The sequence below is a fragment of the Staurois parvus genome, unplaced genomic scaffold (genome assembly GCF_062004578.1).
Source record: "Staurois parvus isolate SC_StPar_1 unplaced genomic scaffold, SC_StPar_1.0 ptg000315l, whole genome shotgun sequence".
Taxonomy (NCBI): domain Eukaryota; kingdom Metazoa; phylum Chordata; class Amphibia; order Anura; family Ranidae; genus Staurois; species Staurois parvus.
Window position 1 is genome coordinate 4,832,919 of NW_028318111.1, and position 15,545 is coordinate 4,848,463.

General features: G+C 42.6%; 1 protein-coding gene across 1 annotated transcript in view; it reads right to left on the minus strand.

Moving 5' to 3' along the window:
- The window catches only part of MGAT5 (alpha-1,6-mannosylglycoprotein 6-beta-N-acetylglucosaminyltransferase), a 183,546-nt gene that overhangs the window by 14,646 nt on the left and 153,355 nt on the right, over nt 1–15,545 (minus strand). Inside the window, exons 12-14 of the mRNA XM_089683607.1 lie at nt 13,357–13,503; nt 7,725–7,841; nt 5,145–5,219 (exon numbers count right to left, since the gene is read on the minus strand). Coding sequence (XP_089539733.1) covers nt 5,145–5,219; nt 7,725–7,841; nt 13,357–13,503 — 339 coding nt within the window. The remainder of the gene's footprint in view (nt 1–5,144; nt 5,220–7,724; nt 7,842–13,356; nt 13,504–15,545) is intronic.

Genomic DNA, 15,545 nt, shown 5'->3' on the forward strand with positions numbered 1-15,545 from the left:
CAATGGGGAATAACCTACATTCATCCATGTGTGGTAGTCAAGTGCAAGGAATTCTCAAACTGAACACCCAACCATCTCTTACATAAAGACAATTACTGGGCAGCTGCTGGGCATCTTTTCACAAAACTAGGTTTTAGTCTTTAAGAAATGGTTTCAGATGCAAGAATAAATTAGTCAGGTTTTTTTTTATAAGATGGAAAGTCATCCAGGAGAAATCGAAAGTCCACATTTTTGTTAAATTTGTATGGAATAGAGAATGGTTCGTACCCAGTCAGATTTTTATTGTTGTCTGTGATTCAACCCATTTATCCTGATGACCACTGTACTGTCAGTTTTGGGGAAATTTCCTCTTACTTCCTGTTGTGTCTATGGAACAATAAAAGGAAGGACATCTCCTCAATGGGACACAGATAGCATGAAAGGCTGACTGCAGCTTTAATTAACCACTTGCCGTCCGCCTGCTGTTTATAAACGGCAGGGCGGCGGCACTCCAGGGGCGGTTTGCCATTCATAAACGGCACCCGCCTTTTCTAGCTGTGCGCGCTCCCTGGAAGCGCGCAGCACCGCGATCCGGTGCCCGCTGTGTCCTCCGGACACAGTGAGACACCGATCGTCGGACGGGACCTCTGTACGAGGTCCCGATCCTGTGATCACTGATTGGCCAATCAGTGATCACATGCAAAGTAGTAAGCAAGATGTCACTTGTGACATCATTGCTTACGTGTGAAATCTGTGAATGATCACAGAGGTCACATGGTACAAGGCTATTCACAACAGCCTTGTACCATGTGACAAGCTGTGACCAATCACAGCTCACTCAGTACTTCTCAATGAGTGCAAGAAAGCAGACAGAGAGAAAGAGAAATGATTGCTTTTACATCCTATATGGGTGTAAAAGCAATCCGTGTGAAAAAAAAAAAAAAAAATCTTCATCACCCCTCACAAGTAGTACAGTGTCACCATGGTGACACTGTACTGCTAGGGTGACAGTATGTAAAAAATAAAAATATAAAAAAATAAAATAAAAATTAAAAAAAAAATGTTTAAAAATTATAATTTTTAGTTATAAACTAATTTGGATTTTGTTTTACACTAAAAAAATAACGGAATAAATTTTGGCCAAGATTTATGAAATATTTATTTGCAAAATTTTATAAAAAAAAAAAACTTTTCAAAATTTTTGGAAGTTTTCATTTACATAAATACCACCAAAATAAAGCTATCTGTCTCAAAAAAATGGTAAATAATTCATATGGGTACAGTGTTGCATGACCGCGCAATTGTCATTCAAAGTGTGATAGCGCTGAAAGCTGAAAATTGCCCTGGACAGGAAGGGGGTAAAAGTGTCCGAACTTGAAGTGGTTAAAGAAGTTCACCAGGGTTAGCATGTACCATGTGGCAGTTGCAGCAACCCCTAAACCCCCCGATGTGACAGCGAGTGGGGGAACCTTCTCCATGAACTCGCTTTCACAATTTAAAAAAGATGCGGCTGTGCGGGGCTCCGCCCACCTGGCTGCGTCATTCATTCACAGTTGAAGGGGAGAACTACAAGTCCCGACAGCCTTTGCAGCTGACAGTAGTTCTTCATGAACTACCCGGGTGTTGAGCACTCTAGGAAGTTCAGCGATACTTCCTGTCAATGTGTAACTGCATGCCTGTGTGAGGTACAAGGAGACGCTTACATTAACCTCAACACCGAGGAACCCTTGAAATAATTTTCTAGTCTCAGGGAACCCCTGGAAAAAAAGACCATATCTACAACTCCTCATGCATTAGTGTGATGGTCAGCGGGAAGAATGCTCCGTGCACTTGTGGTCATTGGGAAGCATTACCTACTTACAGATAGCTAAAGGATCAATGGTGTCAGTGGAAAAAGTTATCTGAAAGGCAGAATTTGCTCAAAGAACCCTTAAGCAACTGTTGGAGGAACCCTGACTTACACTGACAGTCTGCAGGAGCCCTGCATTGCACCCAAGAACCGCCGATTGCGGGTACAATACTTTGAAGGCTCCTAGTAAAAATAAATATACTTCTTTTTTTTTACCTGCAAAAGGATGTGCATTTATAAAGGTGAACTTATACTTTAACCTTTCACTATTCAATCTAAAAAATGTCTATCGCTGCTGTAAATCACTTACTGCTAGTGGACAGGTGTCTGCTTGTGAGATTCTTTGTGAGCACCACTAGCTTCAGCAGGGGTGACTACCTGTGCCTGCTGAATCGTTACATCTACTCCATAATTAAATCAGCCATATATGGTTCGAAGTTCGGCCGGTTCAGCAGGGACCAGTTGAGATTCGAACCATCTATGGGCAGGCTACTTGTACCCAAGTCGATCGATCGGCTTGGGTATGACAGTCATGTTGGATTTTTACATTTGATTGTTGCCAGCAGCTTATAGCCATTAGCAGTCACTGTGTTCTCCTGGGAGGGACAGCTCACCGCGTCCCCCTCACTGGGAGAACACAATAGCTTCATGGGAGGGACTCCCCCATCAACACTGACTGTGTTGATAAGGGAATCAAGTTATTTTTTTCAACCAAGGTTTGCAGGAAAGAAAAATCAAATCATCTACAGCCTGACCAAGCAGAATGTAACGGCTGATTTTGAAAGCCCAAAAAACTTCAAAATAGAGCCCTCAGCCCCCACCAGACTCCACCTAAAATGTACTATTTCTGGGTGGTTGAATCCTTTAATATGAAAAAAGTATTGAAGTGGTTTGTATTTTTAAAGTGCATAAAAAAAGGCACAATCTAAAAAACACATTACCCGTAGAAAACACACCTAAATGCAGTCATGCTAAAAATAGGACAAAAAATACATTTGGCTATCTAGCTTGCTAAAGGGTTCAAAGGGTTTGTAGCCCCAAGCGAAGAGATTACTTCTAACATTTATACCAGACATCACTATATGGCGGATCGTGGCCCAGATCCGATCACTGTCCCATCTGGACTGCAGAGGTCGTGCCATTGAACCTCCCTAGCGGTCTGATTAAGTTCAGATTTCTGTGCTCAATGTGGTACCTTTTTTTGCATGGAAATATGTATTTTTTTTTTTATTGTAGGCCTGTAATTTTTGGGAATAACTCACTGAAATCTGTCCGAACAAGAGTCTAGTAAACATCCCGGGTATGTTAAAATTTGAAACACGAAATCAAATAATTTAATAATCATAAAAATAATATAATACATTTAATTCAATAATATAATCAAACCAAAAACACTGAAATTTGAAATATAGCGCCAAGTTCGCACATCACTGAGCTTAGTCGCAAAATTGTTTTCAGTGTCTGATGACGAATTTCCCCCACGAATCATTATCACTCAATTCTGCAAGTGGTTCTAATTTACTATCGCTGTTCTCTAGCCGGTCTAAAACCGATTTTGACCTAAAGGGAAACTTTTTGGATGCCATGGACGTTTCTCAGTTTCCAGGCAGAAAGAACAGTAAAAATGCAGGCAGGGCACAGGACAAAGCACTCGGGACAAAATGTATGTGAAATGCTTTGATACAGTAATGTTATACTATGTTATTTTAGTGAATGTCACTTTTTGTCATTTTCAAATTTTCCCGCAGTTCCGTCCCCCGTACGTCCTGACGTCGCAGGGGACGGAACCCAGAAGACAGATGCCGGCATCCGCCGGAGGACATTACAGGGGTCACTGCAGGAGGGACATCGCGGGAGCGCAGGACAAGGTAAGAGAAGAACAGATCTCAGAGCAGCGCTGCAAGGTATTCCCGAGTGTAGCTCGGGGTTACCGCTTGTGGTATTGAAACTTTACCCCGAGCTACACTCAGGAATACCGCCAGGGAGGCCAGGGAGGCTACGAGCCGGTTCTTCACCCAGCTATCACCGTTGTCATCCTCAAAGAGCCCATGGTGGGAGGCTGGAGAGTTCTTGACAGAGGGCAGGAGCTGTTCGAGTTAACAAGCAGGTGACTGGTTGCTAGGATGTTGGGCGGTCTTGGCAAACAATCACCAGCTTGCAGCTCCCACCCTCTGTTCAGACGTGCTGTGCCCCCCACCCTCCTGTCTGTGTAAGGTAGGACAGTAAGGGGGATAGTGAAGTGAAAGGGGGGGCATAAGAGCAGCAATATGAAGGGGGTATGATGTGAAAAGGGAAAGTTTACACTGCAAGGAAGAGGGGGCAGAGTACACTGCAAGGAAGAGGTGGGGGGTGTACTGTTAGGGGGTGTTTATGTCAAGGGAGTGTGAGAATACTACTCTGAAAGGGGTGAAGGGGGGGAATGTGACAGGGTTGCTGAGAACACTACTGTGAAGGAGGGGGGAATCTTGATATGAAGGCCCAACGAACCGATGTGAAGGGGGAATGAAAACACTGATAAAAGAACGGAACTGTGATATGAGCCTATGTTTAGGTCTATACAGGCACATTTATGCACACATGTTGTGGGTAGATCAGCCCATTTAATAGGCTGCACTACCCACAAGGACTGCAGGAAAAGCAGTCCTCAACCCTGTTTTTTTAAATTGGTGTCGTGGCGATATGCGGTTTGGCGTGCGTGAAAGGGCCACAGGTGGAAATATGTGGGGGTACTCCTGAACATCTGCTAAAATGCAGTGCACTCCTCTGTGGGTCGAAGACGTGTGATTTTGAGTGCGTTCCCCAGCTGCAGAGATGGGAATCTAGACTAAGAAGAGAGGGAAGCTGTGATATGAAGAATCTGAGTCATGACACAAACATGCGATTTGGACCTCTGCTGGAAGAAAATATTACTGACTGGACCTCAAGTTCTAATTCTATACCCCTGCTTTACACCCTTCAAAGCACAGAGATCACCCCTAACCTTTACACCCACCTAGGAACAGATCACCCATGATCTTTATATCCCTAGGCACAGAGGTCACCCCTTTTACACCCTCCTAAGCACAGAGATCACCCTATCCTTTACACCCCCAAGCTCAGAACATCCATAATCGTAAAAAAAAGAAAAGAGAGAAAAAAAAAAAAAAAAAAAAGATTTCTTTTGTGCTAAAACAAAACTGTAAATAGCAATGAAATCTTCGTATATTAAGCATACCTTAACTCAAAAAACTGACATGTCTGTGCTGAACCTAACTGACCCAGGCGGTTGTCATGCCATTTGACTCATCTCTTTGCCAGGTAGGATGATTGCGCTTACCTGTTTCTCAATGAAGGCGTTCACCCGCTGCAGCATGCCCTCGCATGTGAATTCGTAGGGCAGGTAAGGTTCATTCTGTAAAGAGCAAAAGCCGTGTAACTTCATTTGTCACTTCAAGGAGCAATCAGCAGCTCAAGTGAAACCGGATTAATATTTTAGTACAAGAGTTGACTCTCTTGTGCTAACAGAGCAGAACCTGACGATTTTACTGAGTGTTCGGTTTTATTAAAGGACTTATCCCTTCACAAAAGCCAGTATTTACCAAGCATCCCATGGGGTGGCCCATCTTCTTGGCACATACACAGTGCTGGCAAGAACATCTTAGATACCTAAAACCATTCCTTTAAGAAGAGCTTCAGTTAGTTCAGCAAAAATTAAAAGTCAGTAGCTACAAAAACTGTAGTTGCTGGCTGTTAATACACATTTACTCACCTGCCCAAGTATCCAGCGCTGTCTTCACCCAGATCAGTTCTTTACCGGTCTTCAGACACCCGATGCTGGCATGTTAACTGTGGGCAGCTAGCTGACTGACTCCTTGCGGCTTTACAACCAGCTGCAGTTTGTGAATGGTCCCGTAGCCTTACACCTGTGATAAGTCCCAGAAGACTGCGTGCAGGGAAGGGGAGCGGAACTTCCAGTGGATCCGCTGCAGCAATCCAACTGAAAGTGGGAGTGGGCGCCTGTCAAAACCAGGTATCCGCTTTGCCCACCTCCTGCAAAAATATATTCCATTCCTTTTGGGCAAAGTTCCACTTTACCAATCCCTGTTGTGTTTATAAAAATATGAATTATTGGCATTTATAAAAAAAACAACAAATCATACATTCATTGCAAGTGATATACACAACAAAGATCGATCAGTTTGGTCGAGTTCAATAAGACTTTCCAGTCAGGACTGAACTCGCCTATCCTAAAATATTTGTCATTCTAACCGCCTGTCTAGTATAGCGATTTCCAGAAAGGCAATTCTTCAAACTATTAATATAGCATAATAACGGTATAGTTCTAGACGGATATATCCTAGTTCTGATAGGATAAAGTGATTTTTGTAATGAACACAACTTAATTAGATTTTTTCACATATGACAGGAGTTTTGCTTAAAGTGAATCTGTCATTGCCTATTCAGAGCAAAGTGATTACCCTCGTGCCACAGTGTTTGCCTAGTGGAGCAATTGTAATCCCTGTGTCATTCAGAGTTATGATTGTAAGGTATTTTCCCTAAAATAAAGGAGATTTATACTTGCCTGCTCTGTGCAATTAAAATTGGACAGAGTGGCCCCTTACCGCCTTTTCTGAGGTCCCCAGCTGGTGCTCCCTGCTCTTCCCCTCCTGGGTGTACCCCATAGAAAGCAGCTTGCTATGGGGGTACACCGAGGAGGGGAGGAGCAGGGAACACTGGCTGGGGACCCCAGAAAAGGAGGTAAGAGGCCGTGTGGGTGTGCTTCTGAGCTGTTTTACATGCATCCACAAACACACAGAGCACAGCACAGCTCGGGCCCCCCACCCCAATCCCACCGCTCTCTCCTCACTGGATGTGACTGACAGCAATGGCTCCCATTGCTCTCAATTTGGCCTGTGAGTTCAGGAGCAAAGATCAGCACTTCTGCAGATGGGCACAGCACTGGATCAAGATAGAACTCAGATATTAGAGGGTTTCATGGTGTGAGGAACATTGATTGAGACAATATTTACCCTAACCCAGGGATTGCATCAAGTTAAAACATGTCTTGATTTTATAACCACTTTAAAGAAGAATTCCAGGTATGGATATTTTTATATAGTTACATTGTTCCAGCTTGGACCAATGTAACTATGCATACACCATACCTGGCCAATGCCCCTGGCAGCTGGAAATCACTGTATTACACACCACTACTACAGCGATCTTCACTAGCTTTCGGGGTCCCATGCTGAGTAACTTCCCACTGTTGGCCGCTCAACATGGGTGCCATTTAGAGGATGCTTTGCATTTTCTGAATGAATGCAAAGTGTACACTGACTGGACGAGGCAGAGAGTGTGACATTTCCCAACAACAGGTCCCATTTAGGTTGATTCAGTGGCAGATTGCTTTTAAAATTGTATTGGCTCCAATCCTCATGCTGTGCAGTTGGGCTGTCCAACTAATGAAATCTTGTTGTTCCTAGTATCTGCTGAAGGGTCCCAATTCACAGTGCGAGAAATTACAAGATAGTGTGTTCCCTGGTTCAAGGACCACCCTCTCTGTAACCCACACACACTGCAGCAACAATGAATGTTTTGCAGCACAAAATCATGAGGCTACAATTCTTTACAGCCACAGTGTGAAAAGTATGCTGAATCTGACGGCTGTAAAATATATACAAGTCAGGTTAATGGTAAATTGAGCAGGTTGCTTGTTTTCTGGATGTAATTAGTAGTCTGTTTGACAGGGGGTGTATTTTAATGTTTATGTCCTAGCTCGGAAGACCTGTGATAAAAAAAAGGTACAAAAAAGTGGGTGGGGCCAGTGGACGTCAACATTACATCGAACCCTGAACCCAAAGTGATGCACACAGAGGAACGACCAACAAAAATATCAGCATCTGAAAGTATGGTGAACCTTTTGATTCAGTATGGCCTTCACTGCCTTCTCAACCTCTTCTGGATTGTTGATGTCCACCGTCCAGACGTGAGGCTTCCCAATGTACACTTCGGCGTACGGGTGCTGAGACGTGAGCTGGAAGAAAAGGTTTTACAATTAGATAAAGCATGTCTGTGGGTTAGGATTAAAGAAGAAATATTTCATTTTCTAGAGAGCAGGGAAGGGTTAGAACCTTTGGTAAGTTTTTCTAAACTGCTTCCTGTGTCCCCATTTGTGAGAGCCCTTCTCACTTTCTATCTGGTAGGTGTCAGAACAAAAAATGAGAGAAAAACCTCCTTATTTCCTATCTATAAAATGGGGCTAATTACAGAAAGTTAGAGGAAATCTCCCCATTCAACATCTCTTTGATGAGGCTTATTACAGGAAGGGCAAATCTCCCAATTCCATGTCCATTTGATGGGTTTAAGTAGAGGACCATGACAAGAAATCTCCCCATTCTGTATCTATTTGATTGGAAAAGAAACGTGAAATTCCCCCTTATTTCCTATTTGGCAGGGTTCCGTACAGGAAATGAGGCACAAGGTACAGTGGCTTTGTATACATCCATACTGGAATAGGAAAAAAAAGCCTTCTACAAAGATGGGGATGTGCAATTGTCTAAAATGTCTTTGTATTCTTCAGTATTAACAGTAACCTTTACTGAAAACACCTGAACTCAATTTGGAGAAGAGTCCCGATTAATTTGGTCAGAGGTAGGAATGATGGGGTTTGAGTACAAGGAAGGAGGGTGAATCTCCCTATTCTTTATTTGATGGGTTTCTGTACAGAGAGCAAGGGGAAAACCATTCCTTAAAAACCACAAGCAGCAATAGGGTTGAGGAAACTTTAGAACCTTTATAAAGAATGTATTGCTGTGAGTGCCTATAAGGAGATTTCCCTTCACTTTCAGTCCAGGAAGTGAAAACGCCAGTGTATGGGCAATAGGAAAGTGTTATCAACTTCAATAAAGGAAAACTCATACAAATGAGCAGAGAGAGGCCACTCCAGGTGGAAACATGTGAACAGTTAATCATGAGCTCACCACTGCTGCCTTGTTAATCATATGCATGATGAAGAGAACTGGAAAAAAGGCGCTGTGGAAAATGCTCTCAGACAAGCACCTTAGTGAAGGTGCATCTTTATTGGGTGAGACAAAGTAGCAAATATAATAAAATTGACCAGCCTGAAGTGGACAGTGTGACTTCAATGGACGGCCCGTCCGCTCTGAGGGGAGCTGAGATCAGAGAATGCTCCTGTCGGCTTCAAATCACGTGGTCTCAGCGTACCAGCATCCTGGGTGGTGTCACCATGGCAAGCGAAGGCAGTGTCCGGCGTTGGCTTCAGCTGGGAGCATATGTAGGGTTACCAAGACGACATGTTTCACGCAGTTGCGCTTTGTCAAGTCTCACGCAACTGCGCGAAACATGTCGTCTTGGTAACCCTACATATGCTCCCAGCTGAAGCCAACGCCGGACACTGCCTTCGCTTGCCATGGTGACACCACCCAGGACACTGGTACGCTGACACCACGTGATTTGAAGCCGACAGGAGCATTCTCTGATCTCAGCTCCCCTCAGAGCGGACGGGCCGTCCATTGAAGTCACACTGTCCACTTCAGGCTGGTCAATTTTATTATATTTGCTACTTTGTCTCACCCAATAAAGATGCACCTTCACTAAGGTGCTTGTCTGAGAGCATTTTCCACAGCACCTTTTTTTTTCCAGTTCCCAACTTCAATAAAAGCAAGTCTTAACTTCAAAGTGAAGCTATTAGGAAAAATATAGAGAGGCAGCTAGAAATAACTTGTTTTTGAGGGTGCAGGTTCTGGGGCTGTCCTCTTGATAATGACTTCTCTACCAAATAAATCACTGACCTGGTACAAGCATGCAGCTCGAGGTCTTACAAGTTCTGCATACAACTAATACTGCATGAAGCTAAGCTGGGAAGCCAAAAAGGAGACTGCACCTCTAAAACATTGTGTCATCATTGGTAACGTTTTAAGTGTATGTCTGGCCAAAATAAAATAAATGAAAAAAGAACAAAAAAACAAAAACCGACATCTCTGCAATACATCCACAGTTTGTCTCCAATAGTAGAAGTACCAACTCTGAAGCACTGAAATGCCAAGCATTGTCGTCAGCCCTGCTTGAGATCTCCCCTGCTGCACTACAGAACCCATTCCCTCTGTTGTAGAGATGAGATAAGGAGGTGGTGTTTTTTTGTAGCCCATCAGGTGGGAACTGAGGCCGGGATGACAACATTGCTTAGGATTTTAATGAGCAGATGCAGAGTTGTTAGCTCAAAATTAGGAGCTCAATGGATTTGACAGGTAAATGTGTATTCTGTACTTGGAAGTGTTTTTAAAGGAATAAAAAAAGGGAAATGTGTATTTAATGCAGAGATGTGCTGCACAGGTTTTTTTTTGCTTGAATGTTTGCATGAAGTGTACTTACAGGTGAAACTCGAAAAATTAGAATATCGTGGAAAAGTTCATTTCAGTAATGCAACTTAAAAGGTGAAACTAATATATGAGATAGACTCATTACATGCAAAGCAAGACAGTTCAAGCCGTGATTTTTCATCATTGTGATGATTATGGCTTACAGCTCATGAAAACCCCAAATCCACAATCTCAGAAAATGAGAATATTACAGGCAATCAATAAAACAAGGATTGTACATAGAACAATATCAGACCTCTGAAAAGTATAAGCATGCATATGTACTCAGTACTTGGTTTGAGCCCCTTTTGCAGCAATTACTGCCTCAATGTGGCATGGAAGCTATCAGCCTATGGCACTGCTGAGGTGTTATGGAAGACCAGGATGCTTCAATAGCGGCCTTCAGCTCTTCTGCATTGTTCGGTCTCATGTCTCTCATCTTTCTCTTGGCAATGTCCCGTAGATTCTCTATGGGGTTCAGGTCAGGCGAGTTTGCTGGCCAATCAAGCACAGTGATCCCACGGTCATTGAACCAGGTTTTGGTGCTTTTGGCAGTGTGGGCAGGTGCCAAGTCCTGCTGGAAAATGAAGTCAGCATCCCCATAAAGCTCGTCTGCGGAAGGAAGCATGAAGTGCTCCAAAATCTCCTGGTAGACGGCTGCGTTGACCCTGGACTTAATGAAGCACAGTGGACCAACACCAGCAGATGACATGGCTCCCCAAATCAACACAGACTGTGGAAACTTCACACTGGACTTCAAGCATCTTGCAGTGTGTGCCTCTCCATTCTTCCTCCATACTCTGGGTCCTTGGTTTCCAAATGAGATGCAAAAGTTGCTCTCATCAGAAAAGAGGACTTTGGACCACTGAGCAACAGACCGGGTCTGTTTTTCTTTAGCCCAGGTAAGACGCTTCTGACATTGTTTGTTGTTCAGGAGCGCCTTGACAAGAGGAATACGACATTTGAAGCCCATATCCAGGATCCTTCTGTGTGTGGTGGCTCTTGATGCACTGACTCCAGCCTCAGTCCACTCCTTGTGAAAGTCCCCAACACTGTTGAATGGCCTTTTCCTGACAATCCTCTCCAGGCTGCGGTCATCCCTGCTGCTTGTGCACCTTTTTCTTCCACACTTTTCCCTTTCACATAACTTTCTATTAATGTGCTTTGATACAGCACTTTGGGAACATTCAACTTCTTTTGCTATTACCTTTTGAGGCTTTCCCTCCTTATAGAGGGTGTCAATCATGGTTTTCTGCACAACTGTCAGGTCAGCAGTCTTTTCCCTGATTGTGATTCCTACCGAACCAGACAGAGACCATTTAAAGGCTCAGGAACCCTTTGCAGGTGTTATGGCTTAATTAGCTGATTAGAGTGGGACACTTTGAGCCGAGAACATTGCACCTTTTCACAATATTCTAATTTTTTGAGATTGTGGATTTGGGGTTTTCATGAGCTGTAAGCCATAATCATCACAATTATGACAAATCACGGCTTGAACTATCTTGCTTTGCATGTAATGAGTCTCTCATATATTAGTTTCACCTTTTAAGTTGCTGCACTGAAATAAATGAACTTTTCCACAATATTCTAATTTGAGTTTCACCTGAAGCACAGTGGACCAACAGTCAGGCTGAAAAAAGACAACAGTCCATCCAGTTCAAGATAATGAATACAGTTTATCAACTAGGGACATTATGTTTCACGCTACAGTAATTTTCCCAGTTCCTAGTGAAATTGGTCGCTTTTTCAGAAAGCTTGGTTCAGTTCCAAAATGGCTGCCACTTTAGACTCAAACTAGGCAATGAAAGGGCCTCTGATTGGATATATGTTGAACAGACTGTTTAGGTAGGCCCTCACTATGATAGGAAATCTAAAGCACCTTTTAAACACCTACTGGATACTTTGACCCCCTTCTTGCCAGGCCAATTTTCATCTTTCAGCATTATCAAACTTAGAATGACATTAACTCAGACATGTAACACTGTACCCATATGAACTTTTTATTTTTTGAGACAAATAGAGCTTTCTTTTTGGCAGTATTTAATCACCACTAGTTTTAATTTTTTTGTGCTATAAACTAAACAAAACTGCATTTTTGAAAAATAAAAATGTGTTTTTCTTAATTTAGTATAAAAATTTGCAAGTATGTAATTTCTCTTCATAAAACCTTTGACCAAAATATGTACTGCTATGTTTCTTTGGTAAAAATAACCCATATCTGTGTATATTATTTGTTCTGCGTGACAGAGTCTGAGTCTGCAAACTATGACACCCATCATTGAAAATTGATCACACCTGAGCTACTGATGGCCCATCTCATTTCTTGAGAGCCTAACATGGCAAGACAGTACAAATATCCCCCAAATGACTCCTTTTTGGAAGGCAGCTTAAAGCTTCCGCTTTAAAAACATTTTTCAGGCATGCTGCATGAATGGGAACACAAACATAGTGGGGTTCTCAAATTTGACTGCAAAAGTGGAAACATGCTTTAATGTCTGCAATGTCCTGATACAAAATGCCCTGGGGTGAGAACCAAACTATACAGTGCATTTATATAGTGCAAGCATATGGAAAAATTGCCAACGGTAATGTTTTGGCCAGGTACAGTCCTATAACCGTGCATTGATAGTTATATAAAAAGAGAGGCAATATGGAAGCAGAGAGGAGAATGCATACGTTAAAAGGAAGAGTAGAAGGAGAAGAGAAGGAACATAAGAGGGATTTAAAAAAAAAAAAAAATAGGTACAGTAAAAATAGTTATCCGGACGAAATGTAACACTTGGCGATCTTTCCATATACTTGCATTACTTTCCATTTAGAGATTCTCACGCACGCCAGTCCTAAATATTGCTCTGGATCTAATCGCCACCTAGCCTCATCACCACTTCAAATTTTGGTGTAAACAGCCAATAGGCATTTCAACTACCACCAGCAGCATCCACCACCACCTTGGGGGTGAAAAACTACTATTAGGAACATCAGCTGTGCTACTCATTGTTGTACTTTGCCTTATTGATGGACATTCCATTTTGATATCTAGCATCATACTCAATGTCACATTCCATCTTTGTTCTTGCTGTAGGTTGTTGACTTTTCTTTCAATGACAAAAAGATTGTGAAAGAAATGTCCTAGATTGAGAAAACAGCATTACACAGCACTGAATAACTCACCTCTCGTAGAGTTGGTTTCCCTTTGAAGAAATCCGTATTTCTACTACTTTTTGGTGGACCAAATTTGGGGTTGAGGAAAGAACAGCCATTTGCAATGGCTTCCAACGGAGCCGGCCCTTCATAGGGGAATCCGAGGCCAACGAAGAGCTGAAACAAAAGTATCCGGATTACTCATGAATATCTGGGCAGCAATGTTCAAGCTATTTAGCACACTATAAATAAATGCAAATCTGCGCCAAGGCAAAAAGTAAATAAAAAACAAAAAACAAAAAAGCAGCTGGCACTATACTCTGATACAAAGTACAAACCATTAAAAAACAAAAAGGGGTGGACTGACAACTCATGGGGCCCCCGGGCAACAGGGGATCATGGGGCCCGTGTCCTCACCCACACTCAAACCGCACCCAAAAAAGCCTATGAAAAATGTACCAGGGGCATCTCATGGGGCCCCCTACCGACTCCGGGCCCTCCAGCAGTGCCGAGTTCCCCAATGGTCAGTCATACACACACAGATGTGTTCAAAATAATAGCAGTGTGTTGAAAAAAGTGAATAAAGCTCAAAATCCTTCTAATAGCTTTTACTTCCATCCACACAAATGCATTGGGAACACTACACATTCTATTCCAAATCAAAACATGAAGAAAAATAGATCAAATTTGTGTTGTTACTCTAAAAAATTGAAGAAAAGTGAATATTAGACTGTTCAAAAAAATAGCAGTGTTTGTATTCTTCTTTACAAACTCAAACATTCACTATATAAAATGAAAAATGTTTGAAGATTTTGCTTTCCTTTGAATCACTTAATGAATATTTGGTTGTAGTCGCACTGTTTCTGAGAACTGCTGTACATCTGTGTTGCATGGAGTCACCCAACTTCTGGCCCCTGTGATCAGGTATTCCAGCCCAGGATGATTGGACTACATTCCACAGTTCTTCTCTATTTCTTGGTTTGGCCTCAGAAACGGCATTTTTGATGTCACCCCACAAGTTTTCTATTGGATTAAGATCCGGGGATTGGGCTGGCCACTCCATAACGTCAATCTTGTTGGTCTGGAACCAAGATGTTGCATGTTTACTGGTGTGTTTGGCGTTGTTGTCTTGTTGGAACACCCATTTCAAGGGCATTTCCTCTTCAGCATAAGTCAGCATGACCTCTTCAAGTATTCTGATGTATTCAAACTGATCCATGATCCCTGGTATGCGATAAATAGGCCCAACACCGTAGTATGAGAAACATCCCCATATCATGATGCTTGCGCCACCATGCTTCACTGTCTTCACAGTGTACTGTGGCTTGAATTCAGTGTTTGGGGGTCGTCTGACAAACTGTCTCCGGCCACTAGACCCAAAAAGAACGATCTTACTTTCATCAGTCCACAAAATGTTGCGCCATTTCTCTTTAGGCCAGTCAATGTGCCCTTTGGCAAATTGTAACCTCTTCAGCACGTCTTTTTTTCAACAGTGGGACTTTGCGGGGGCTTCTTGCAGATAGCTTGGCTTCACATAGGCGTCTTCTAATTGTAACAGTCCTCACAGGGAACTTTACACCTTCTTTCATCTTCCTGGAGCTGATTGTTGGCGGAGTCCGCGCCATTTTGGCTATTCTTCTATCCATTCAAATGGTAGTTTTTCGCTTTCTTCCACGTTTCAGGTTTTGGTTGCCATTTTAAAGCAATTGCGATCATTTTAGCTGAGCAGCCGATCATTTTCTGCATATGTTTTCCCCTCTCCAATCAACTTTTTAATCAAGGTACGCTGTTCTTCTGAACAATGTCTGGAACGACCCATTTTCTTCAGAATTTCAGACAGAAATGCACTGTAACCAGCATGTACAACATTTGCTGCCTTCCTTCCTTAAATAAGGGCAATAATTGCCACCTGTTTTTCAAAGAATGACTGACCTCACTAATAGAACTCCACACTGCTATTATTTTGAACACGCCCCTTTCAATTAGTGATTCAATTACACAGAATCAGCAGCATGCATGTCATGACTGTTGGGTCTGTTGGATTTCTATTACTCTACTACACCTGCTAGGAAATTATTTGCCATGTAGAAATATCATCTCTACCAAAAACAGTGATTGATCCGGTTAGTGATGTCTGACTGCTACTATTTTGAACACAACTGTAAATCTATTACACACACAGCGGGTAAAATAAGTATTGAACGCGTCACCATTTGGCT